This window comes from Pomacea canaliculata, linkage group LG12, assembly GCF_003073045.1.
Source record: "Pomacea canaliculata isolate SZHN2017 linkage group LG12, ASM307304v1, whole genome shotgun sequence".
In the NCBI taxonomy this organism is placed as follows: Eukaryota; Metazoa; Mollusca; class Gastropoda; order Architaenioglossa; family Ampullariidae; genus Pomacea; species Pomacea canaliculata.
The window spans coordinates 8,306,354-8,330,592 of record NC_037601.1 but is presented as its reverse complement, the minus strand read 5'-3'; the positions used below and the strand labels follow the sequence as shown (position 1 = coordinate 8,330,592).

At 43.6% G+C, this 24,239-nt stretch overlaps 1 protein-coding gene across 3 annotated transcripts in view; it reads left to right on the top strand.

Annotated features, from left to right (window-relative positions):
- LOC112553160 overlaps positions 1-24,239 on the top strand; it is a 68,610-nt gene that overhangs the window by 41,412 nt on the left and 2,959 nt on the right. Inside the window, exons 1-10 of one of the 3 annotated variants that reach the window (XM_025220197.1) lie at positions 12,235-12,689; positions 14,841-14,921; positions 15,461-15,789; positions 16,049-16,233; positions 17,041-17,234; positions 21,366-21,534; positions 22,119-22,313; positions 22,436-22,648; positions 22,867-23,007; positions 23,674-23,715. In XM_025220197.1, the coding sequence (XP_025075982.1) occupies positions 15,557-15,789; positions 16,049-16,233; positions 17,041-17,234; positions 21,366-21,534; positions 22,119-22,313; positions 22,436-22,648; positions 22,867-23,007; positions 23,674-23,715 (1,372 nt within the window). In that variant the 5' untranslated portion in view covers positions 12,235-12,689; positions 14,841-14,921; positions 15,461-15,556. Of the gene's footprint in view, positions 1-12,234; positions 12,690-14,840; positions 14,922-15,460; positions 15,790-16,048; positions 16,234-17,040; positions 17,235-21,365; positions 21,535-22,118; positions 22,314-22,435; positions 22,649-22,866; positions 23,008-23,673; positions 23,716-24,239 lie in introns of those variants that run through there. The other 2 variants (XM_025220198.1, XM_025220196.1) reach the window with 2 other exon arrangements.

Genomic DNA, 24,239 nt, shown 5'->3' with positions numbered 1-24,239 from the left:
CACTATGGTAATTGTCGTCACGTGTCAAAATCCAGATTCGTAACAACAGCACCATCTGGGGACAGACAGCAAAAGGGTAGAATGCTAGGCTCAATGGGAGAGAATCCCTTACAAACGTCAGGTGCCCGGCGATCACACGTGCATTGCATGCTACGCATCTGACCTAAGGTATCTGGGTTGCTGTGGCAGCGCATGGTGCCAAAGATGTTGGTCGTCGCTGGTGATCTGCAACAGGTGGCAGGTCTATGCCTGCATGATGAAGGAGGTTTCAGCTCAGGTGATGAGGGACAACTCCTGACGACTGAAAGAAACACGCGTGGAACTACGAGAAACTAAGAGATTCGTCGACAATTTAAAGAACTGGGTTAGGTAAGATGAGGTTAACTAACTCAGGATAGCTGTATTAGTTCACAGTTGCTGGGGTTCCGGGGTTTTTAGAGTTCACCTGTTCATGGACGACACCCGTTATTGTGAACCACGCAAGAAAGAAATGTAATCCACAATTAAAAGTGATGAACGTCCTATAATTGAATTCTTTAACTTAATTTTTACTTTTAGATATACCTTCGGGGTTGTGTCTCATTGTCCTAAATTTTTCTTGTTTCCCTTCCAATGAAGAGTGTTTACCTTGGTCTCCGGCGAGGCTATACATTTCTGCTTGTCTGTGCTTGCGCATGCGCATGCTTGCCCATAAGAGACATGGAGGAGGAGAAAAGAGAGACAGAGGTTATCTTCTGCTTCATGCTATCTTATTCCTTTTTTAAATTTACTCATTCCTTAGCGCTTTTAGTCTATCTCTTCATAAATCCTGATTTCGTGCACTTTTCGCGTGTAACCTTAGACACTATTATAGAGCACCGAGATAGCATTTATCATTTTTTGCCTAATGCTTCTCTCTTACCTTAATCTCTAACCCTCTCAGTAACTTCACACACACACACGTATAAACACATACACACGAATGCACATATGCACACAGACACAAAAGGAGCAGTAAGGGGAGGTAAGGAAAGCATCTTTCATCAGTTTTTAAACCGTCGTATTTTCCAATTACCGCCGACTATCAGTATCAGCGACCGTAAAGTGTCAAATAATTCAGACATGGTGTCGTGGGAGGACCTGCCGCGGCTCTGCGTGAACACGCGTCACGGAAACATCAGTCTCAATTTTCCTGCCGCCGCCAACATCATCGCTTTAATTAAAACCAGCGGGTGGCCACAGCTCGCTTGCTTCCCTTTCCAATCGACGCAATAGTGACGTCCCCTTTCTGTTTTCTCCGTGACTAAGATGTGGTTTTTGGGCTTGTATATTAGCTAATTTATTTGACTAGGAAACACCAGTCACGCTCTTACCCTCGCGCGCACTCTCTATCTCTCTCGGCTCACACACGCACATTCAAAGAGAACAATTAGTAAATCAAGAACTCATTTTCTGTTTCTTATTCTGATTAGTATCATATTGTTATGTGTTGATGGACGAGTACAGCGCGCAGTGAAAGAGTCGGTGTTAAACAGTACTCACGCCTGAATAGACAAATAACCAGCGGAGAGACAGATCGAGTGGCTTGCGTGCCAGTCACTGGAGCAGATTCCCGGGAAGCGATGCGAGTATGCAAGACAGGTTTTTGGACTTGATAGACCCACTGGAATCAATGCAAGTGGGCAATAGACCTTGTTTCCTGAATACACTGATTGACATTAACGAATGAATGGCAAACAGACCTTTGTACCAAACGCACTTGTTGGGCTGGAGAGGTGGAGGGCTGAAGGGCGGGAGGATCTTGTTCTGCTGAGATTCATTGTAATCGATGGAAGATTGGATGACGGACCTTTGACCTTCGGTACATGCATAGGCCCTAAGTCTAGGAAGGTGGAGGAAATTTCTAGAATCAGTGGCCGAAACAATTTGTTTCTGGTCAAACGAAGTTGTTACATGGGCGATTTAAGGAAGGCAAAGCTCAATGAAGAAGATATACAGAAGAAACGATTGTACGCCAAAACACTGTAGGAACAAATAGGTGGAAAAAATAGACTCACGAACACGAGCATTCCAACAATTTACGAATGTTAAGAACAGACAATCAAACACACACACAGCTGAACACAATTAACATTTTAACTCCTCTGAATAAAAGTGACTATAACAACGTATTTCTTTGAATGTTATTTATAACACCTTAAAAGAAACTATGCAAATGGATTGTGTACTGAGAAAGCAAAGTGAATGTCATGCATACAATTTTCTGTGACAGCTGGCCAAAACTCAGTGGATCGCATTAAGCTAATGATGTGACAGTTCAGCTCAGCATCCCCACGTAAAGGTCATCTAAACAAGTGGGTGACAGAAAGACCTTTGGTGTTCCATTCCTTCTAAATGATGTAAGCGACACTGATCGATGTGTGTGCTTTCCGTTTTGCATAGGACGAAAAGAGCGAGCTGTGTTCAGCGATGAGAAAGAATACAAGCGGCTGTGCGGGACAGTGGGAGGAACATGACGTGATTGAACGCTGGAGGCGCGCGGTTCTGTTTTCCTCCTGCGTCCTGAATTAGCAGGCGGCGGAAGTCGCGACTTAGAGGGATGCAGCCCAGATGCCTGGTCATGCCAACACTGTACTGCGAATATTGACACAAGCGAACAGAGAGAGTGAGACAACGGAAGAAAGGGTGATGAAGGATGGAGGGAGAGACAGACAGACTGAGAGAAGAGGCCAGAGACAAACGGGTAGGAAGGAAGTGAGAACGGACAGGAGGAGCACAGAGAGTGTTGCACAAACAAGGGAGACAAATGCGCCTGTTGGGGAGGGAGAGAGGAGCATGGCTCATCGAATTGTCGATCGAGCAAACACAGTATACTTATCCCATGCCTAACTCGTGTATAGTCTCATGATCACGTAAAAGACTTAATTTTAATCAGATTAAATACAAGCTATGCCTTCCATTGTAGCCAGCGTCTCCAGCATCCTAAAATAACAGCTCCAGGACTTTTCGAAACAAAGGTTTGTGTACAAGAACAACAAAGGGGCGCTTCACTCATCCGACACGAAAACAAACCCGAGGTTGTTGTAAATCCTTCAGTCGCAGCGGTATTGTTTTGCTTCATTTCGCTCCTGTCCTGATGGCTGAGGCTGGACTGGTTCCAGCCTTCCTGCTCTGTGAAAGACACACTTTGGTTTATCTAGTATTTGTAAAGATGGAAAATGAAAATAGTTCAAAGAATCTAAGTTGCAGTGTGTGTATGTGTGTGTGTGTGCGCGCGCTAATAAATGTCGATGAATTTGTGTCTATTAAGTGCTTGCACGTGCGTGTAAATGTGTTAGAAGTAAATTATAAGCTGAGTTGGTGACATCAGTTCAGTTCACGGCAGCTTGTGATTAACTGATGCATTTTCGTTTTTAATTAGGAAAAAGAAAAGTGCGTTGCATTAGCATGTTAGAGTACCTTGAAGAATGTCTTTTGACAGCTTTAGAAACCTCGTGATTATGACGCAGCACCATTTGTCATGGTCACATATCCAAGAACTATTCTCCGGAATGCCTTAATGACAGATGCCTTGAGAGATGGGAGCGGGAGAAGTTGGCGGTGCACAATCAAGTCTGGAGAAGTTTTCGAATACCATATTTTGTGCCTCCCCATTTCGCAAGCAGTCAAAAGAATAAAGAATTAGCTCAGCTGTCTTGTCTGTTTGGAGCGACCTGGGCAGTGTGCACAGTACATGACGCTAGCTGCTAACCAAGCAGTCAGCTAAAACGATTAGTTTTATGTGGAGTATAGCTGCGCTAACCACGAGCTGGTGCGTAGTGTCGACTTGTGCAACCGGCCCAGGCCTGTCGACAAGCTATTGCCACTGTAGCTCTCTTTCTCCAGCTTTACTTGACAAAAGAGAAAGGGGCGGAGAATGAAAAATATGGCAGTTATGATGGCGACGATTATGGCCGAGGCGGTGAAGTTCCTGTAATCGTCTGGTGTCGTTCCCTGAAATCTTCTAGAACATTGGCTTAGGAAGTGCGGTCTGTTACATATGTTGGCCCATGTTTCTACCAGCAATATTTTGTCAGCAAGCTTTGCATCTGCTCTGAACAGCTGTCGCAAGTCCTTCTTTTTCAACAGATGAGAAAAAAATGACAGAAGATTTTTTGTTTTTACACTTGACGCAAAATATGCAGTCATCAACAAAATTCCAGTCTTGAAGATTCTAATTAACCCTCACAATTCTCCACAAGCTGAAGGCATTTTTCCATTTGTGTGAAGCCAGTGACATAAACAAATTGCAGCTTGATCTTCGAACTTGGAGAAGAGCCTCGCATTGCAAAAGCGTCGGCATTCTCCCTTGCACAGTCGACTAGCGAGATGTTTCGCCTCCTCCTTAGCTTGCGGCCCCTTTTTCTCGCTTTTCCCTTGGAGAGTAATTTCCCTTTTTTCTTGTGTTTTGGGCGACATCATAGATCGTGCAAGCCAGTTTCCGGGCAACGGGAGCGGTAGTGGTGGTGATGAGGGGTTAGGGGGGAGACGCTGCGTTCAACGCGTTTCACTTCTGCGTTCTTTTCGTTTCTTTCTTTCCATTTCCCTTCTTTGTGGGACAATAGAAGCAACGGAGCAGTTAAAGAAGCAATTGTCTGGGAATCCCAGAGCATTCATCTGGAGCGCGCTGTTTGTTTGTTCATGCTACTGCGTGTAACGCGTTTGGTTTTCAAGTATTCTTGGGCTTGTGGGCGGGAAGAGGTCGGTATGGGAAGCTGCAGGACTCGTTGTAGTGCAGAAGATCCTGGCGAGAAAAAAATTATTTTATAACCGCTAAAGGTTTCCCACGCCTTTCCCTGAAGATTTCGACAGAGTAAATAAGACTGGGAGAAGAAAGTAGTTATTATGGAGCAATTCATGATTGCGAAATTAATGCAAAATCTCTGCCACGAACGCGTACACGCAAGCACACATATGCATGTCTACGCTGGTTTAGATGCATGTTTGCATGTACACCTACCTAATATTTTGTATCAATTTACACTTGCTGGTCCGCAGAAAAATTAAATAAATATTAATATTCGATCATCGCGTTGTAGGATATGGTCATCTGTTTAAAGTGTCTTCTTTATGATAATTACAATATAATCACACTATTGTGTATTGTATTGAACTGTTCTTTTCTAAACTATTGTGTTACACGTGACCTCTGCTGATTCTGCTATCATCATAATATTGTATTCTTTCCCACTGCATTATTGTATTGTTTTACACACTTTGTACTCGCCAGACGTCATAAGGGATGGAAGATGTGTGATGAATGGGGCTTGGTTCATCTTCTAACCGTGGCTTTTTGGACTCTGAATCCTCGCGTTTGCCATCTTCTGCCTCTGAGTTAGCTATATCTTTAGGCAAGGCCGTACTGTCGTCTGAGTTCATAGCAACTCAGAGGCGATCCGCGAGCATGCGCGAGGTTCGACGTCTCACGTGACATTATGCAAAAAAAAACCAAAAAAACAAAACTTCGAAAGACAAGACTTGCACGTGGCGTGGTATCATATGGCCATATTTATTTGTATGTCTGTTTCTGGCCATCGAGAAGTAGAGGGGAATTTCCAGGATTCGGTGCAGAGCCCTTCAACCACTCACGGCTAGGACCTCCCCGTCCAGTACCTACTCGTCCAAGAGACATCAGTATGAGGAGCTTCTGTTAGTTGTCTAAACTCAACCTTCCCAGTCACTTATCGTAAGGACCTGTGTATTTTTTTATACATGCATTCCTGTCGTGCACGGACAAAATGAGCAGAAATAGGTCTGAACAAGAACTCTGACATTTGCCATCACCAGGCCAGCGGAGAGCTGAGACCATCTGCTAATTAGATATGTCCGTAGAACCTCTGTGGCGGCACGATCTGGACCTCATATTGTTCATGATGATGTTTGCAGGTTGTATCTCGCGGAAGGTGATTATGGGAAATACTTTCTTGTAGGATGTCAGTCAAGTTATTGAAAAGGAAGAGGGGCGCCAAGCAAATAACAACAACAACAAAACAACTCAGTGAGAGGGTGCAACATGGTAACGTCATCCAGCATCCCGATGACACTCCACCGAAATGATGACGTCCAGTCACGAATGGCAGCCGGCGGAGGAGGAGTGTGATTTGAGGGGCAAGGGAGGGAGAAGTTGGAGTTTTTTGGTTAATTTTTTTAAAACAAAACCCAAGTATTATGGGCTCTTCTGCTGGAGGCACCGACGTTCGTGCACGTCCCATTCAAAGGTCAAAGGTTGTTTTTAGTGAGAAGGTGCCTGGCTTCCAGCACTCGCCTTGATTTGCTGAAGGAGAGATCGAGTGGGCAGATGCAGAAATGTTGGGAAGTTAGGGGTAGGGGTATAGAGATGGGAACGGGAGGGTTGTTGGGGAGGAAAGAGGCGGCTTTTGGAGGCTCGACATCGTATCTTACAGGGAGTAGGGGACGTGTACGCGCTGACCCTGATGCGATAGCAAGAAAAACAAGTTGTACGGAAACTGATTAATAAGGAAGTGAGCAAGCGAGAAAGGGAGAGAGAGAGTGAGGGAGAAGAAAGAGGAGAGAGAGCGCGCGCACGAAATAGGGAATGACAATTCTTTCTTTAAAAGCGACTCGCAAATCAGTGAGCTTTTTTATCTTTTAACATTTAGCCTTCACCATAAATACAAGAAATATACGATAAAATACGGGACGACAACAGAAACAAATAAAACGGCTTATAAAAGAAACTAATAAAATGTTCTGCTTGGTTTTGCTTGTGCAGTCCGGACCGCAGCAGACTGACAGCAAGCGTATAAAGGAGAGAACAAACTCCTGGCAGCGTCAGATCTTAGGGCAAACAACAAAAGCAGCAATGAGATCTTCAACAAAACGAGATGATAACGCTAATGATATGAACTCGCTTCCCCCCCTGTTTCATTTCCACTTTCTCTATTCCCAGGAAGCCACTGCACACCTTCTGCGGCCCTCTTTCCATCATGTGCTCATTAAAGGTAGATAACACAAGCAGCTCTCGTAAAGTCTCGTAAATCTTCTCTTAAGGGGGCGTGGCCTCTGGGAGTCGGACTCAAAATATCTTCCTAATAAGTGGCTATGACAGAACAGCTGTACGCCATGTCGTGACAGACTCGTCTCGTTAATTTCGTGAGTGGTTTCCCTTAAAAGCCTGCTTCCTCTAGCTAAGCGGCTGAAACTAAGGCAGCAAGTTCAGTTTTTATTCTCTCCTTGCTTATTAAGAAAAATTTCTTGCAAACGCTGTCTTCAGATATTTCGGCGCGTGTTCAGGAACTTCCTGCCGAGTAGCGACGCCTCTGAAAACCGCTGAACGGACGGTTGTGATTAAAAGAAAGACGCCGGCGGTGCCAGTTACGCAACTTAATGCACGAAAGACTAATAAACAAGTCCAAGGGAGACTACTACCCACGGGGAATGTGGTTATCTCGGCGTGCCAACAGCTGGCGGGAGGAGCCTGTGCCTGGGCGGCCAGGTACACCTCTAAACACCGTCTCGTCAGGTACTGGAGAGGGGTGGCACACACAGACCCTTTAATTTGATGAGGAGTTCGCAGGTAGATTTATAGAAAGCTGGCGACCCTGATAACCATCATCTCTGCTTGGTCTGAGTTTGAAAGAGGAGGAGGAGGTGGGAAAGAGAGGAGAAATATGGAGGGAGAGAAGAATCAAGATAATAAAATAAACGAACTCCCAGCTTGAGAATGGATCGCATGCTCCCCACCCCCTTTGCTACAAACCTTGTCTCCCTGTCTCTTTATTTTCGCAACTCGACGCAAAACATTTGAATGTCACGATGTAGAGGTCACACACCTGGTGCTCTTCAGCAGCAGCGGTCTCTTTAATCAGCTTCCAGGCTGCACTTCAACGCCAGTAGATCCTCCTTATCATCATCATCATCATTGTTGTCGTCGACGTTGCTGCTGTTCGGGGTAGTGGTGTCGAAATCTCGCGATAACCTACGAGACTATCTTGTGGACTATCGTGTGGAAGCTGGTCAGGTTGTAAGCTACACACAAGATCGACCCATACGAGCGAGCCAATGCCTTAACCTTTCGGTTCCGACCAGATACAACAGTTCCTATTGAGGTGGACGTCGCTAAACATTTGCACCCTTTATGCGCTCACTTGAACTGAACAGACTTCATGCTTTCAGCTTTGTCGATGATATTTTGATAATCAGAACTTAGGAAGAACATTTGGATACCCTTGATCAGTTACTGTCTTCGCTTGGTCACCCCGACCTAACGGAAAGACCAAGTAAAATAAGATTAAGTTCGGATAAGCAGATAACCAGATGTCTCTGGAATGTGCCACAAGGGGTGGATAATGATGATGAGGGCGTTCACATGCATCCAGCAGCGCTATAGTGGAGGGAGAGCTACCCCCAATCATGTATGCAAGTCGTTTAAGCTGCTTAAAGTAGGTATTTTATTGAAAGAGAATGTCGGGCAATGGTAAGGGCGATTGATAATTTCTTTCGATATTCATATGATCGCCACTATTGTTTGGAGACAAACCGCCAGGCCTGAGACATCCCACAGCCGACTGCTCAGAACCTCTCTTTCTCCAGAATCACTCTTTTTCGCTTCTGCAAACTGTTGGAGTAAACAATAATGTATACTACGAGTTGTCCCGACTAATGAGATAAAGAGAAAGATCTTTTCCATGCTTCTGTGCATGATTTATGTTTCACATAATGTACTGTGTGAAGTGGATGTTTTGTTGTATTTTATTCTGCACGAATATTTCGATCTTTGCCATACCATAAGCAGGATGGATTGATGCTGATTGCTTGCATACATTGCCTGTATTGCGATCACTTTTAAAACCTGTTATCATGTTCAGTGTTATCGTTATCTCAATGCACCATGGTCCATACAATGGAGTTATGTACTTGTGTACTCCCGACTGCCCTGAAATTGCACGTGAGTCGCCCAACAGATGTTTGTCATTATGTGACAATGATGTAGCATTTCGTCCTCTGGAGCAATTGGGCTCGTGCTTGTGCGTCTAATTAAAAGAGAATTTAATTACTTAGGTTCTGGCTCTTAATAAGCAGGTGAGCTCATAGAGAGCGTGTTCTGATAAAACGATTAAGCCCTGGTGTAAGGGTACACAACTTTTCGTCGGATCACAAACTTGTAGTACTGGATAGATAATTTTTTTCAAGTTAACTACTGAAACGAGGCATTAGACGACAAAGCTTCCGGTTTAGTCACATTCTTTGTTACGGCTCGCCGAGACTAACACCGGATCACTTCGCAAAGAGGCTAAGCGTTGGTCTTGGCAGACAGCAATGCACCTATACACGTCCTTGCACGGATACGGTTGTCTTGAAAGATTTATTTTGCCTGCTTGAAAAGGTTTTAAAGGAGGTAAGGGATGGTGTCACGTACTCCGTTCTTGACTCATTTCCTGAGTGCAAAGAGTGCACGTGGAAAAGAAACGAGTAGCCATGAGCACAGTGGGTGAAGTGAAAATAACGTTCGATTGAGTAATAGACTGGAAGAAAGGTCGTCTGCTGCGAGTGAGAGAGAAAGCTTGGGCTGTAAAATTAGTCACCATGAGAGTGTAGTCTGCATCGATTGCACGTGCATTCTTCGTGGGAATTGACAATATTGTATTAAAAAAAGTGGAATTGTTTTTTTTCGAAAAGAGGCAGTTTCTATTTGTAAAACCAGGAGGACACTAGAATCGTGACAATCTTGTTAATTTGTCATAAAATGATGATTGTCATTAAATGCGTTTAAGCTAAGCCATAGCTTGCTATTAACGTGTTTCTTCTTTCAAACGAGTAATTGATTTCACAATATTATTGAATTATTTATTCAAAGTGCAGCTCGAACTTTAAGAAATAAGAAATGTAAATCATGAAAATTAGCTATTTTTCCTGACTTTGTAGCTGCGAATGTACATCGGCTTACATGTCAAACCAACGCTCCCTCGGCACTTGCTTTTACGCCTTTGACTACCTTCCCAGAATCCTACTCAATCCTCATTCACTCTTCGCAGTAAGAGCCAGCTCCACGACATCCATATTTGCACAACGGGGAGCCTTCAGAAACAACCTTTATTTTTCTTTCTTTGCTGGTCGTAACAAAGCTCGTATATCACACTTTCTAAAGTACGGCTTTAGGCGTTTCCAGCTTCTCAAAGACTCGTGTTCTCTGTCCTTCACTGAACTCCCTTTCCACTCGGGGGAAAGATAGATCATTTTTGGTCACCGCCCCACGTATTGTATATCCTAACTTCCCTAAAACCGTTACCTTTTTTTTATATAAACTCTAAGCCGTATGCCTGCTGTCCAACTGTGTTGGATGGATCCATGAAACTTCTCTTCAGACGTATTATTTCTAGTACGGTTTTTTCCCTCCATGCCGACGAGTAATGTTCTTTCCGCCTTCCATTATGTTCCCTATCGTTTCTTCCTAAAGTCATTATTTTTTCAAGTTCTCGTTGTTTCTGTAAATTTAAATGCTCCCTTTTTTTCCAGTTCGATGTTTTTACACTCGTTGCTGTCGTTACATTGGCTGCTCAATTTGCTTGCAGGTCTCTTTTAACCCCTCAGCTATTTTTGTCTTTTAAATTCTTGTGTTGTTACATTTACTCTGGTTTCTCCGTTTCGTATCCCTTCTTTGTCCTGGCTGCTGACGTTGTCGGAAATTCCGAGAAAAAAAGCCTCATGGGTGGCCGCGATCTCTACTGCGGCTTCTCAAGCTGTTGATTGCTGCTTTGAACTTACTGTCGTTACCTCCCCTTTTCTAACGTCGCACGGTAGTCTTTCGTGATGTGCTCCTTGATTGCTAGCTTATGTTCTTCAACTACTCTGGCCTCTCGGAAGCCTACTCTTCCCCCCACCCGACCGACTTGTACCCCCCTCCCAAGTAACACCGCAAAAACGAAGTTTTATAATCTCCTCCTCCTTTCATCTTTTCGCTGATTTTGTTCTCGCCTTCGTTTACCACGTCCCTGACAACTTGGCGTTGACACGCCCTCACATTAACGTTTCAATCGTTCCACTCATCATCTACTGTCGTTTCTCTGTCAGAAGTGTGGCCACTTCACCTCCCATCGCTTCTCCGCTCTTCTCCCCCGCATCCAGTGTCATGCTCTAGCATGGGAAGGGGTGAAGGTTGTCAAAAAGTGACCTTTAAAAAGCCATCTACGTTTTCAGTGCAGACTACTCACGCTTTCGCTGCACGAGGCACCTGATGGGCCGCCATGGCGAGATGCTTGACACACTTGGGGCCGACAACCCTGTCCTTCTCTTGCTCTCGTCTCTCCCTTTCTTCTGTTTTCCTCTCCCACGATGCATTTCTCTAATTGTGCCACGGGGGCCAGGAGTGAGAAGGGCACGATTGTTTTCGAGTTAACTGCAAACCACGAACTGCTGGCTTCCACTGAGGTCCAGGCATTGGATGTTCTTCTTTTTTTGTTTGTGTTTCTTTCTGTTGGTCTATGTCTAGCTGCGTTTGTTACATTTGTGGGGGCTCGTTTTATTTGGTTGTACGAGCATATGTGAGAGAGTGTGTGTGGTTAGTTTTTTCTTGACATTGGTGAGTGAGAATTTGTTTGAGGCGTGAGGGGGAAGGGAATTCGGTGAGTATGACTGCGAGTGTTGTTTATCTTATTAAAAAATTAAATTATCTGTTTATGTGTGTGCATACACGTGCGCTCGCTTGAATGCGTGTGTGTTTGTTTATTTGAAAGTTTCTTTCTTGTATAAGTATTGTGAATGTGCGTGCGCACACGTGCTTGCGTGTGTGTGTGCTGTTTATCTGGCAGTTTTAGCTTTCTTTGTCTCGCGACATAGTAATTATAGCTTAAAGGCACTTTGGGACAGACCGACAACAACGTACATTTTTGATGACTTCATCGATTTGTCCGTGGAAACAGCCCACTGACTCCCGCCTCACAGCTTCTCCCTCAAGTCGCACAACACTGGTGTGGCGGAGATAGCGTGAAGGGAAGGTAATTTCTATAAGGCACTTCTGTAGGATCCCCGAGTTGTCTTTCTTTCCACTTTCCCCGCCAGTTGCCTTGTCATCCATCAAAGCGCAAAGTAAAAACGAGCTTGCACGCTCACACACGTACTGTCGCAAACATGGGCGAGCGAGCGAGCGTGAGCGAGAGAGAGAGAGACGGAGTGAGGGAGTGAGGACTTGCAAGCTGTCGAATAAGAAAACAGAGGCTGAATGATGAGGTAGGTGGGTCTGTGAGCAGAGAGACAGGGGGTGCAGGGGGGAAGGGGTGGTTAGAGGGGAGGGTCTTTCGGAGAGAAAAATATCAGGAAACTCGTATAATTCCAGGGAGGAGGCCAGTCGGGCAGGCAGTCCACAGGGTCTGAAGTCCGCGGGAATTATTCTCTTGGCTCTGGATTATGCAGCACCGCTAGCTCCGCTTCTCTGCTCCTCCGCCGTATGTCTGTGTGTGTTTGTGTGTTGGGGAGAATGTAGCAGCAACACCGGTATCATCCCCCTCGCTGACGTCCTCCAGTCTTACATCGGCTTACATGTCTGACTCGCTCCAGCGGACAGAGATCGTGGATTTTCCAAACAATTAACCACCACTCGGGCCTTCTCTGTTTTCGCATTCGCAGTGGATTGTGAACTATACAGGTTTCAAGTCTTCCTCGTCGTTTTTCACTTCAAACATAAAAAAACCCACGAACATAGCTGATGGTTCAAGGTAAGTCAGCTGTGATGACAATGTGTCTATTGTCTCTGGAAACCAAATACGCATGCCTCTGGTGGAAACAAAAATTGTTGTTCGTAATGAAATTAAAAGAGGACAGAACAACTTGCATGAGTTTTGTATTATTAATCAAATGTCACTGCAGTTTTACCGCTGACATGTCAAGCTGAGAAGATGTTTCTCCAGTTTTATGTCTGGCTATCGATCTCTTGCACTTGTGATCAGCCGGTCTAATGGGAGGTGGTCACCAGGGGCGTAATTCTCTTTGTTTTTCTACTGTTCTTCTCACACTTTGCAAAGAGCAGAAATTGCGCAGAATAGCACCGTTGTTATTCTAATTTCCCTTGGAATCAGCAAATGTTTTTATACGGTTAAATTGCTGTTTGTTCGAAGTGTTAACATGTGCAACAAGTACAATAATCAGGGATGCATGTGCACCTGAGTGCGTGCGTGTGTCAAGTCTTTGTGTGAAGGAGGGATGAATGTCTTGGTTTGTGTCAAGCATGTCAAGCTGCTTTTGAGATTTTAGCGTATGTCTGTGCACGTTTTAGGTGTGTACTTGTGTAGGTTTGTACATGTGTACTTCTGTGCACGTGTTAAATGTGTGCATGTGTAGGTGCGTACGTAGGGGTTATGAAGTCTGACCCGGGGAATGCGTGGGTGTGTCCAAGTGGACGTTGCATGTTTAACCATTATTTACACAAAGATAAAGATCGCCAGAATAGTCAACCACATCGTTCCAGAGAGCCAATCAAAGAAAATATTTTGAAAAATGTAAGCAACATGCACAGGAGTCAGCGGGTCGTTTCCGCCATGTGATGGGTCACTTCCGTAAAGATGACGCTTCTCTTAACATAGAAGCGAACGGTCGTCTCGGCGGATCACATCGTTAAATTCAAAACAAACGCTCGAGTATATGAGCGAATGGTCGTCTTACAGCAGATAACCTTATTTTCATTCACTGTCCTGTGTGAATGGTCGTCTCGGCACATTACATCGTTTTATTGAATACATATATTGTCCTAGCATATGAGCGAATTATACCGTCTTAGGATTACACCGTTACATTCTAGACATATACTGGCAACTAATGCATAAGCAAATCCTCATCTCGCCATGTATGAAGGTAGCCGTTCGACCTCGTCTACGCATGCGTATCTCTTGCCTGCCAGCGCATGCGCACTGAGTGAGTCGAATGGCTATCTCGGGCAAAGGTTCAGATCGTGACACCAGCTCACAGGATTAATGTATTAGGTTTACTATAGCCTATCATGTCTCAACACTGCGTTGCTGAGCTCTCTCACGACGTTACTATGCAGACTCACACCGTAACTGTGCCGTGGACATGGCTACGTTCAGCACAGCAGGACATGACACAGATTCCCCGCACGTGCCATCAAGTGTTCACCACGATAGTCTCCATCAGTTACTGGGTGCCGAGATTTCCCCTGCGTGACCATCGAGCACTGACCGGGAGGCAAAAGTTCTCATGCATGACTACCCGTTATTTCCCGGGTGGCGAGAGCTTGCGTGGTAGACAAACCCGCCCGCCTTGAATTTTCAAATCTGCATTTTCGTAATTTACGTATGTTAAAAACAAGTTGGACGTTGCCAAGTTAAACAATATTAGATACATGGTTCACTAAATTACACCAAACATTCGTTTAGATGTTTTCTATAGAAGATGGATTATGTGTAGCCAATCCACCAATGGATAAAATGTATGTGTAAATGTATGTGTGTACTGCACCAATACTAGGCTGTTTCTCTTGTCATATCGTTTTTTCTGTTCATAAAAATGCAGTAACATTTGATTACCTTCTGACATTTAAATACATCTTCACATAACAAAAGGACACACGAGCGCTCACACGTGATCTAAACATTGAATGTTAAGTGCATGTAATTATTTACGGTACATAAAGCAGATAAAGATTAAATAACTGTATTTACGATGCATAATTATATTGTTTTTTAAACATATTGAGATTACATAGCTGTATTACAATATCTCATATATATAGAAGGCTATATAGATGTAGTTAATTATATAATGATTAAATAAAGCTGTAGTTAAATACAAGGTTATTATATAGCTTTAGTTTGACTGCTAAAGTGACAGGGGTTACAAATCTATGTTCTCAGGGTGGAAGGTGTGGTCAGTTCCAGTGGTCCTCCTGCTGACACAAATTCACGTCGTGGCTCCAGAGAACGGTATAAACAAAGGTAGGCCCTCAATCACATTCACAATATGTTTCAACTAGCATCTTTCATGATACAACTAGCACCTGCAGCATGCATAAACTAGCATCCACAGTTTGTATCAACTAGCATCAGCAACATGTATTAACTAGCATTGGCACTATTATTAGCTAGCACCTGCAGAGTGTAGCAATAAACATCTGTAGGATGTATATAAAAGCCAGCACATGCGGTATTACATAGCACGTGCAGTATATGTTAACAAGCAAGTTAGTGAACATCTGCAGTTTGTGGATTTCTCTTTCGCTTCTTGTGGGGGAAAAGGAAGACAATTTACATGTAGCACGCGATTAGTATTTTGCTGGAGTCTTTCTCTGCATATTAAGCAATCTCCCGTGTTCATGCTTCTAATACTGATCATCAGCGTCACACAGCGGACAGAATCACAAGCGTGCTGCCACCGAAAATTGAGATAAAACCTGAGATCACAACCTCGCTCTCAGCTGTCTTTGCAGGGTCATTCTTTGCCCTAGAGTAATTTCGCCGCTTTTCTCTACCCCCAGGGTCATTTCACTGCTCGTCGACGCGGCGTCACGTGAGCATCAAGGCAGAGAAGGGCGACTTCGGGTGGATGACTTCTGAAGGCTATCCGGACTCTTATGGCGGCAACAACACCTTCACGGACGAGGGTGGCGGAGGAGATGGTGGTGGGGGTGATGGCAGCGTGTGGGGGGTGGTGTGAAATGAGTATCAAAGTTTGCTCCACCTGCAAAATACGCTTGTCCTTCTTGGCACTCAGCTTTCCAGCATGCAACAGCACGGCAACCGGAATCCCCGACACAAAAGCCTCCAGTAGAATTACGACATCATCAAGACAGATATGCATTCCAGGGTAGGTATCTAAACGCATTATCATTATTATCGTCATCGTCGTAGTCGTTGTCAGTACCGTTTGACTCAGTGACGAACGACTTACTGAGGCGAACGCATTGCTCAAGAAACAGTTAGGTCCAAACTGTTCTACAAGCTAATGACTAAATAAAGAAATAATGTATTTTAATAAGTTTGCTTACCTCATATGCTTATTTCACAAACATGAACGTGTACTGATCACTTTAACAGCAAAGTCATGAGTGGTTCGTCTCTTACAGGTGTGACCATATTCACCTGCACGAGGTGGACTACCCGTACGACCAGGCGTCTCACGCCAACTACTTCGGCGATGGCGAGGGCCAGATATTCACGTCGATCTCATCGCACGTCAGATTACGTCACTGCACTTCCGGTTCGCCTTTTGCGGACGGGAAACGCTTCAATATTGAGTTCCTCAGCTTAGGTAAAGTGTTGTCATGATTGCATAGATAACCCTGACCAAACATACCAAGCTAATTTATAAGAGGATGATTCTATATGGCCTACGAAGAGTGTTATAAATATCAAATAGGCCTTTGGAGGGGAAAATCTTCTCTACCCCTCTAATAAGCACTGGTTGATAGTGACGGCCAGTACAGGTAAAGTAAATCGTTTACTAGGAAAAATGTTATTGTTCTAGTATTTCAAGATTTTTCTCCTTTTGGGAGTGGACATGCCTGTAGCCGAGTATATGTTTGTGCAGGAAACATTTTGTTTTAGTTTTTATAGATTGGTTTTGTAAGGCAAAGCTACATTGACTTACACTGGGTAACAGCACTATATTCCAAATCATCATCATCATCATCATCATCATCATCATCATGATCATCATCATCCATCGTCATCCATCATCATCATCAGAAAACTGAATTTACGTTCTGAAAAATTAGAGTTTTGGGCAAAAGTGTTTTATTGTATTTTGCCGTGTTAATGTTGAATACCTGTCTTAACTAGTGTTGCTTCCTTTTTAGAGCGTTGCATGGTTCACGCTGCACGTAGAATTCAGGTTTTTCAACTCTCGTGGCAACTCCGGCCTGCCCCAGCTGTTTGTATAATGATCCACGGAATTCTGTTTCTTACTTTGATTAACCTCAGGGTCTCTACAGCTATCTTTCTTCGTTGGTATTTCTGGACCTGCTATCGAGAAATCAGTTGGCAGCTTTTCAAGCAGCTGACAAAAGCCCTGATTTAAAAAAAAAATTGTCCGGCATTTCTTGGGAAAACGTTTCAGACAAAAGTGAAATTCGTCAAGGAATGGTGGCTCAGGAAGGCAACAGCTTCGGAACCGTACAGACACCTAACTTCCCGCAAGGCTACGCTTTGAACGGCGAGACTTTCACTTACGTCATACAAAACCTTGACCCGTACGGTCACGTGAGGTTCATGGCCACCGACTGGGACATCGCACCGGAAAGTGAGGTGAAGGTAGGCGACACGGTAACTCGTCAGCAGTAGATTAGTCGTGTGTGTGTGAAAAAGAAAATATATATTTGTGCGTGTGTCTTAAAAGAATGTATTCATGTGTGAGAGAGTGTATATATATATCCATGTGTATGCGTGCGTGTGTCTATAAATTTGAGCGCATGCGTCGTTTCTTGTCCATGCGTGCGTATATACCTTCATGTAAACATTTCATAAACGTGTATAGGCGGTTTAAGGAACAAATGGATGGCTGGATGTTTATTCCATGACGCCCATGTGTTGACTTATTTTTTAATTTATTTTTTTTTACCATCTTTATTTAGTTCATATAAATGTAACTCACATTCAGTAACACATTTAACAATAAACTGCGACCACAACGTCTGAAAATCTTATTAGCTTGAAGAATATATGCACGAAGCACTGAAAGCGGATTTTTAAGTTTTCGCACATATTTAAAGACCCGGATATAAGTATTCAGTGGATTCTCTTATTACCTTACCAGCTGAACTTACTTTTGCCAGTAAGTGCCTGGTTTCGTTCGAGCGAATCCCACTCCAGCTGTGCCGATAGTGACACGGAAAATAATTCAGAGACTCACACTTTTAATACAAAATGCAATTCTCCCCTCACTTCCCTCCCACACTACCCTATTAGTAGTTTTCCGGCAATTTGCAAGCATCTCAAATATCCATCCAGTCTACACTCTAATTTCTTCTCTAAGCCTCTTTTCTTCCAATTTCGTCTTTCTCACCTGTTCTTCCATTACACAAAAATAAACAAGACAATAATGCCCGCATTAAACACCAATCTCAGGCTCTGCGGGAGAACCATAAAGTTATCGAAAAAATCGAGAAATGATTTCCCCTGCATTAATTTCACTAAGCCTGCTGCGCCACCTGGCAGACATATTGGCTACCGCCAAGGGCCTGTAACCCATACTTCCACTTCCGATTTTTACGTCTGCTTTTTCTTTCTGTGGTCTTAAGCAACAAAGCCATTCGTTTCCCTGCTGTTTTGGGCAGAAGTCATGCTTATAATCTCTTTGTCAGGAAGCTCAACAGTTGAAGTTAGCGAGCGTTCTTTGAAGAAGGAAAGGAAAGTCGCCATCTTATTACTGCGTGAACTTTGCCAATATTTATTGGAAATGACAAGTGTTTTGATTTCCGAGCGGCAAGCCTTCGCGTGAGAAATCACTGACGATGGAACACCTTTTTTTTCCCTTTTTGTTTGGTGCAGATTCAGCGGCCTTGCTTAAAGGAGGAGTGAATTCTAAAATCTTTGTGTGCCTCCTTTGCCTGTCTCTCATAACATGCGTGCGTGAGAAATATGCATTAGTGTGTGTGTGTGTGAGTGAGGGAGAGAGAGTATATACATCAGTGTATATGTGTAAAATATATATTAGTGCTCACGTGCAGTACGTGTAAATTCCCACGTGAATACAATTATTTTACTTTGACTTTATTCCATAGAAAGATCTCAAAACAACTGCTTGGGCATACATATATCTCGACCACTCTTGCTGGGTAGCTATATAGTTAGAGAAACACACACACACCGAGAGTCATGTGTAGAAAGGCATGTAGGCATACATGAAACACACACACACAGACAGGTGGGCAGGCAGCGGACCGGGTGTCAGAATTAGCCAGATACAGGGCACAGAGGAGGTGTATGGCAGGGTCTTTAGGATCCAGTCGTAAGATACTGACGAGAGCTTCCCCTCCCTCTCCACCCGACCCACCCCACTGCTGTTGCAAAGCTATCTGCCCTCGACTCCCGCGCCCGCCCTTAGATACTGAAGAAACCCCAACAAGACCGGTGCGGCAGCTGCCATTTTTTTTTTAACAGACTGGGAAATTAGAAAGGAATTGAAAGAAAACAAAGAACAAAGGTAGCTCATTTGATGCTAGAGCCGTGTACAGAGACAGACTATGAGAGAGTTCGCTACTTAACAACACTCGCTTATGTGCACGCGCGCGTGTGTGTGTGTGGCACGTTTATATTTGTGTATGTCTGTCCTGCAACTGCCTGTCACGATAATGAAAATAACGTGTGTGGTGGCGCACAGATATTTGCTTACATGCATGAATAAATTTGTGCAGGTTTAGTATTATTTTGTATATATGTATGTACAAAGTACAAACCGTACCTTACTCATAGACCTTATTGCCGTCCTTCTCGAAGGTGATTGAAGTCTAGCAGTGCACCGTGAAGCAACCAGTTGCACTTGGCACACATAAAGAAAATATTCTCTTCCTTCTGCTTGTGCCTTCCCGTACACACGTGAACAGGAGTTCAACTTCACGAATTTCTTTAATGACTTCGGTCTTGCTCGCTGTAGGTGGGTAGCTTTCGGACCTTGCAGATTCAAGAAGAAAATAAAGGTGACAGAAGAAGAACGCATATGACAGGAAAAGCAAAGAAAGAAAGAAGAAGCACAAGAAAGAATTAATTTTAAAAACACACAAAGATACAGATGGTGATAACATTGCTCGAACGATGTCGACAGAAATGATTTACGATTGATAAAAATAATAGCAACAGCGAGAGCATTAAATCATATCACTATTCTAAACAGAAATATAAAAAAAAAAACTGAGCTCTTTGATTATAGGATACCAGGCAGCTTTATTAAGTTTGCCTAGAAAAAAGTCTGAACTTTTGTAGAAATTCATCTTGCTGATAGAGTTCTGACATTGCAAGTTACTTTTATTATTAGAAAATCTATATTAACCACTCCAGGAAGATTACAAGAAATTTTTTAAATATCTGAAAGATATCTTTCCGATTCAAACAGAAAAGGAGAACAGGGGAAAACCGTTAATTTGCGTTTCACTTGAGAAGTGTTGGGCTTCACAGAGTTAAGATCACGTGAGAAGCCCACACAGAGGCTTGATTGATGAAAATCTGACGTAGAGACATGATTAATTAAAAAAGATTCCATACAGACGTAAAACATTAAAGAGTCGCGATTATTTTTTCCTACATCTGAACTGCTGAAGCGGAAAACGACTTGTGCCAGTAATGAAAACATTTCTGTGCACAGCATCAACACGGAGATTTCTGCTATACCGAGAACTGACTTGTTCACGATGAGGCTCTCATTGCCATACCAAAGATGAACTAGTTCAAGATGAGCCTAAAATATTCCCGTGAGCCTGAAATATTTGGAACAGCCTTCCTTCACTCCATACAAGCGGAATTTAGACTGCACAAGTTCACAGCAGAACCCTTAAAATATCTATTTCAAGACCTTTCCACCCTCGAAGAGGATTCCTACCCAACTTAATTGCCTATTACTGACACGTATTACTAACAGTGACAAAATTAACATGTACCACATGTTACTTACATATTAGTCAAGAAATTTTAAACTATGTCAATTAAGACACCGCCATCCTCTCCCTCCCTCGTGCCCACATCTTTATATATATCCTTATTTATCTCTTGTGAATTCTTTATTTTGTAATAATTTAGTGTTTCAAATTCTGTTTCGGTTAGATAGATGTTTAAAAAGTGTAATGTTTGCTTATTCTGTTATTCTCGTAAACAAAGATTTTTCATTACCTCGAGAGGATCAGTCCACTCCACCCCGAAACAACCTTCACCAAAATTGTCAACCTCAGCTAGTTGGGAAAAGACACCAAGAGTGCACCAAGTGCAGGAGTACTAACGTTTCACTATTTCTTTACACACACCACCTACATCAATTAATGAGAGAAGCTTGATACAAAGGAAGTGTAGAATCGGAAGTTGACAATAAACTCGCAGTCGGAACAATTTTCGCGGCGCGCCATGTAATGCTTCATTTAACAGCCCATCTCTGTTTAATCTAGCTCTTTATTTACTGGCACGTACGTCCACACAGCTGTCTTTTCACTCTTCTTTTCACTGTCTTCACCCTCCATTTTTTTCCCCCGTGTCTCTGATCATCGTTTTGGAGCTGATGCTTTTAAAATCTATTACATGCGAGCACATTGAGGGTTGGGTCACGTGGGTTTTATGCTCTCAAATCTCTCGCCTTTCCGTTGTTTAAAACAAGCGCCTCGTCCTTTATCTCCTCTTTAGAGTTGTCAGTCCTAGACTAATGAGCAGGACAGCACGGCTGAAACTTTAAAGGCACTGTTGCAGGTTTATGACGGCTTCGGAGAAAAGGCGCCCTCCCTAGTTTTAGAAAGGTTCCGACGGCCCGTGTTTGTGTCGCAGTCCAACACGCTTGTGTTCGTCTTCAGCACGGGGTTCACCCTACGGGACTGCTGCTACCACACCGGATTCAAGGCCTCGTACGAATTTGTTTCAGGTCAGTCAGTTGGTCGGTCAGTCACATGGGATGGCTGTTTAAAAAATGTCACCAAAGGAGAATTAAGGGGTGGGAGGGGCTGAGACAAATTGCTGTCTCCCCCTACGCCTACAAAAAACAAAAAAACAAACAAAAAAAAAACAAACAGCCTATGACTAGTTATCCGAACTCTGACCACACACAGCGTTTATTGATCCGGGCATCTAATTTAACCCATCACGCAAGGGCCAAGGCAATCACCAGCAGAAAATTACCGCTTGCCTGCGCATACAAAGCTACCGGAAACCATTCTCCTCTTGTGGCTTTGCCTTTTTGTTGTAAGGTGCCTGGAGCAGGTAGATTACTATGCACACGCAAAACTGATCTGTGTCAGACTGCTAATTATGGTGATCAAGAGGGGAGATAACTAGTGATCCAATGAATCTAGACTCGCAAATTATATTGTACTGTGTATGCGCGCAGATATAAAATGCAAAAGAAAGACATAATGAAAACATTAAATTTAAATACACACAAACACAGAGGGTGTTTTTCAAGTCATGTTGGTCACCCAGCTTATCTTTCCTTCCTCTTCGCTTCTCTAGAGCGCGCCTGGCCGCAAAGGCCGATAACCGACTGCAGCGCCTTCTATCCCATGCGCGGAGGAGGCATGATCGACTTCACAGGGGCGACCACCTCGCCGAGCCTGTACGACTGCGTGTGGGTCATCAAGCGACAGAGCAGCGACAACAGGGCCGACGGCGTGGTGTTGCGACTCACGGAGGTTCTGCTGGGTGATGGTATGTACGAGGTTCTGCTGGGAAATAATATGTATGAATGGATGGATACGTACGTGTTCGCTGTGTATATACCTTTGGATGGACGGATTACGACGTACAAAACTTCTTTGTATAATCCGCAGGCTGGTTACAGTTCGAGAAACAGAACTCTCTAGAAATCTACGATGGCACCACATCAGAGGCACCGGTGATGTATCGTTACACCGCCAAGAACCTGACCCATGCCCTGCCCTCCTACTTCGCCAGCAGCGGCCTCTACATTCGCCTCAAGGGTGGCTTCTACAGCACCGACAAACTGTCCTTCATATTTACAGCCGTCAAAAATGTATCATTAGGTGTGTATCTATACAGTTTCCATATACATGTAATCTCGTATTGCGTGTGCTGTGCGATTGAAGAAGACTTCGTGGACTTACAACTCTTTTGTTTTTGTTCGGTGTTTGTTTTCTTTATTGACTTGTCTGATACACGAATGCGTGCAAACATGCAACAGTTTACACATTGTTCCACATAAAAATATCTCTCTTTGCATATGGCTGCCTCATGTCCGCAGAAGGTACAACAGCGTGCCCTGGCCTTTTCTACTACCCGTGTCGCAACCTGCTGTGCATCGACCAAGACCTGATGTGCGACGGCATTGATCACTGTGGCGATGAGTCTGACGAGAGTCCCGCTCTGGACTGTTCCATGTCAGGTCAGTCTGCATAACCTGTCGTCTTTGTTGATTCACCACAGAAGTAGAGAAGCATCTATAGGAGCTCTCCATGCGTTGTCATTTGAGGGCAAGTTTACTTGTCATCGGCATGATGCGGAGAAAAGGAGGTTGTTGGTAGTGTGCGCGCGCATTCTCAACCCTGCTACACTTCATCAAACTATTTTTTGATCGAGGAGTCAAGACTGAGGTTGTAGTGTGGAGACTGTGAGGTTTGATGCTGACGACAAGCAATGCTGCCGTTTAGTGATATGTATGGAGGACAATCAGATGCTGTATTGCCTGTCACGTGACGCTGCCCGCGAATAATACCCATAGATTGAAGCTGTATGTTAATTTGCCTCTTACCGTTTTCAGGTTTAAAGCATCTCAACATTTTGCAAACTGGACTCACCTATGAGCAATGTATCTTGCTCGGATAAATGTCATGGCGTGCCTACTCAGTCACAAAGAATGCCATCTTAAATCAAATAACGCATTTATATCGAAGACTGAAGCATTTTTGATAGATTTATCTGAAAACTGCGCTTTATATCATCATCATTGCTAGTTTGGAGGGGTCGTAGTCCAGTAACAGTCCCTTGTGAGAGAGAGAGAGAGAAGAAAAAGGTATGAACAGATTTTGTCAGTTTTACGTTTGTGTTTCAGCTCTGTGGCGGCTGAGTTTCAAGTGGAGCATGCCATATGTTGGTAGGTTTTGCAACTGCTTAACATAAAGGACAAATTAAATCTTGTACTGCAAGTTGGTAACGAAAATTATGACCAGTAATTTTAAAATACCCACTCAAAGTTTTACCATAGTACTCTGTAAATGAAACTCGTTGCTAGACGTATTTTAATACTATACAAAATGCTATATGCACAATATTTAAAAAATCAGATACTCAGTTTGCTTTACCTTTCACTTTAAATTTATCTGAATAGAGAGAGAGTCAGAGACTGTTGTGCGCTGTTGTTAGGTCCTGTTTTGTTTGTATCAGTCGTAATTCGCAGTGTTGTCCATAGGAATGGGAATCCCATAGGAATCCCATGGGAAACGTCCCATGGGATGGGATGGGATGGGATGGAACAGCACACATTTGTATTTCCCATGGTAGTCGATACTTGATATTGCAAAATAAATTTACTGTTATTTCATTCATCAAGGATTTAAATCTTTCCTCTGACATCTATTGTATGTGAAGTAGCAGGAATTATAGAACAAAAGCCGAAAA